This window comes from Octodon degus, unplaced genomic scaffold (genome assembly GCF_000260255.1).
Source record: "Octodon degus isolate 3935 unplaced genomic scaffold, OctDeg1.0 scaffold00178, whole genome shotgun sequence".
In the NCBI taxonomy this organism is placed as follows: Eukaryota; Metazoa; Chordata; class Mammalia; order Rodentia; family Octodontidae; genus Octodon; species Octodon degus.
Genome location: NW_004524754.1, coordinates 2,765,125 through 2,767,442, shown reverse-complemented (window position 1 = coordinate 2,767,442; position 2,318 = coordinate 2,765,125). Strand labels below are relative to the sequence as shown.

At 36.2% G+C, this 2,318-nt stretch overlaps 1 protein-coding gene across 1 annotated transcript in view; it reads left to right on the top strand.

Annotated features, from left to right (window-relative positions):
• Window positions 1-2,318, top strand: part of Rad51ap1 (RAD51 associated protein 1) — a gene marked incomplete at its 3' end in the record, with an annotated part of 28,945 nt that overhangs the window by 2,111 nt on the left and 24,516 nt on the right. Inside the window, exons 2-3 of the mRNA XM_023703770.1 lie at window positions 738-787; window positions 2,129-2,270. Of these exons, the coding sequence (XP_023559538.1) occupies window positions 738-787; window positions 2,129-2,270 (192 nt within the window). The remainder of the gene's footprint in view (window positions 1-737; window positions 788-2,128; window positions 2,271-2,318) is intronic.

The window sequence follows — 2,318 nt, the reverse complement described above, 5'->3', positions numbered from 1 at the left end:
GAGCCTTCTGTTCACAGAACTCCACTTATACTTAACGCAGTCAACTGATAAGCTAGTTGATTCACACTTCAGCATTGGGCAGAAGACAGAAACAAAAATCAGAAAAAGTTTCATTTCAGTACTTAGAGGAAGAGAAAAGGAAATAGAATTTTTTTTTATCACTTTGAGTATCATATTTTTGATGCCTTCTAAACCAATGCAAAGATTCATTTCATGTAGCAGAAACAAAGCCACTCACTAATTTTTAAGTGTTCATTGTATAAAAGCACATTACTTGATAGTTTGGGGAAATTTTTAAAAATAGCTTTTAGTGTCTGGAGCAGTGACTGCGAACATTTTAGAGTTTTCAGCGATGTAACAGCCACTGTGGCATGGGTGCCATGCCACCAGTGCTCTAGAAGTTTACAGTGTAGTAAGTTAGAGTGCCACCTAAAAGAACACATGTGCAACAGGAATCGATAGAACACAAGAGCAACTAAACGGCATATCGATGGTAATTGTTCATCCTGTGGTTTTCCTTCATGAGTTATCTGAATTAATTTTTTTTTAATCAGGTGTGGTTTCAACTCTTTCACCTAGTGCTGATCCCCTGCTGTAAATACAAATCATGTTTAAGATTTAAGTATTTTTAAGAGAATCAAAATGCGTTTTCTTTGTTACAGTCTCTTAATAGCTTTAAGGGACAAATGAACGAAATTGACATCTGTATTAACGAGAAATTTCTATGTCGATCACAGAAATAAGAAACCAGTCAATTACTCACAGTTTGAAGATTCGGATAGTGATGGTAAGTAGAGCTTCTGACTTTGCTTAAAGGATTGGAAGCTTGTTTTCTTAGTCTTTATGTCATGTCTAGCTTCAATATTTTGCATATTCCCAACTACATGTATGTGAGATAGGTCTGGAAAAATAAGAGTGTGGAGAAAAAGGAGGTTTAAGCTCTGCCATGTTGATTATGTGGTTATCTTTGCCCTTAAGAGAACGTTCATCCAGAAGTTTAAGAAGTATAACATCAGATTAGATTGTTACACTTTGAAATAGTTTTTCCTTTGTGTGTGTGTGTGTGTGTGTGTGTGTGTGTATGTGGTGCTGGCTGTGGAGTCTGGGGTCTTACATATGCCATATAAGTGCTTTAGCACTTACAGGTTAAGTGTAGGTTAAGTGTTTTAGTGACTCCTAGGTTCAAAATAATGCTTTTCTCTGGGCTCAGCTTTAAATATTTTGACAACTTGAGAGAAAGTAGTACAAAATAGACCTTTTAGCTTTCTATTACAGTTATCAGCCTGCCATAAGGTATTTATAAGTTGCCACTTGTGTTTTGGATCCTGGGTAGGAGTATACAAAGTTGTAAGTTATCACAGTCCTATGTGGGAAAGCACGAAAGAAACAACATATTGATAAATGCTGAAATGTGTTTAAGGTGCATGTGTCCAGAATGTATGCCCATGTGTGTCATATGTTTGTTTAAAAGTCACAGCAGTGCTGGGTTTGGTGGTACATACCTATAATCCTAGCACTAAGGAGGCTGAGGCAGGAGGATTGCTGTGAGTTTGAGGCCAGCTTGGGCTACCTAGTGAGACCCTGTTTCAAAGCTCTACACATACAAAGAAAGGCCACAACAGTGGCCTATGTCATGAGAACTACAACAGTTTTGAGAACTGGTAAGACAGAAAAACCCATGAGCAGTAGTGGACTGGCAAAGAAGATCCAGAAATGAGGAAGTTAATTTTGTAGGCTGGTAGGTAGGTCGCTGTAGGGGTGGAAAGACAAAATGCCACCATTTCAAAAATAGAACTCTTCAGAAGGAACCACTTTGTCTTTCCCTGTCATGCTTCTTATTTTGCTTAGCTTCATTAATGTATTAGGAATAGGTAATGTGCCTTTAAGAAAGATGCTTGTTTCATTGAAAATCATTTCCTTCCACTTCTCATTAAGAAAACTGGAGAATTTTTCCTAATGGCTTTATAGTTTTTCTTTTAAAAGAGTTGAAATGGATGAATGAGAATAGCACTAAAAATGATTTTTAAATTTAATATTGAACAATTTACTAACCTATAAAACATGAACATACTGTAGGGAATTTCAACTGCTAAGAAAGTTATTTTATTTTTATTTCAAACATGAATAGATGATTTTATTCCTGCAACTGTACCTTTAAACAAGAAATCTAGAACAACACCAAAAGAGTTAAAACAAGACAAACCAAAACCTGCTTTGAAGACTGTCCAGAAAGAAGATATCCTACTACAAGAGAAAACCCCTAAAAAAAGGTGAGAGGTAAGACAGGCAACATGAACATTAGCTGTGTTTGTTTATTT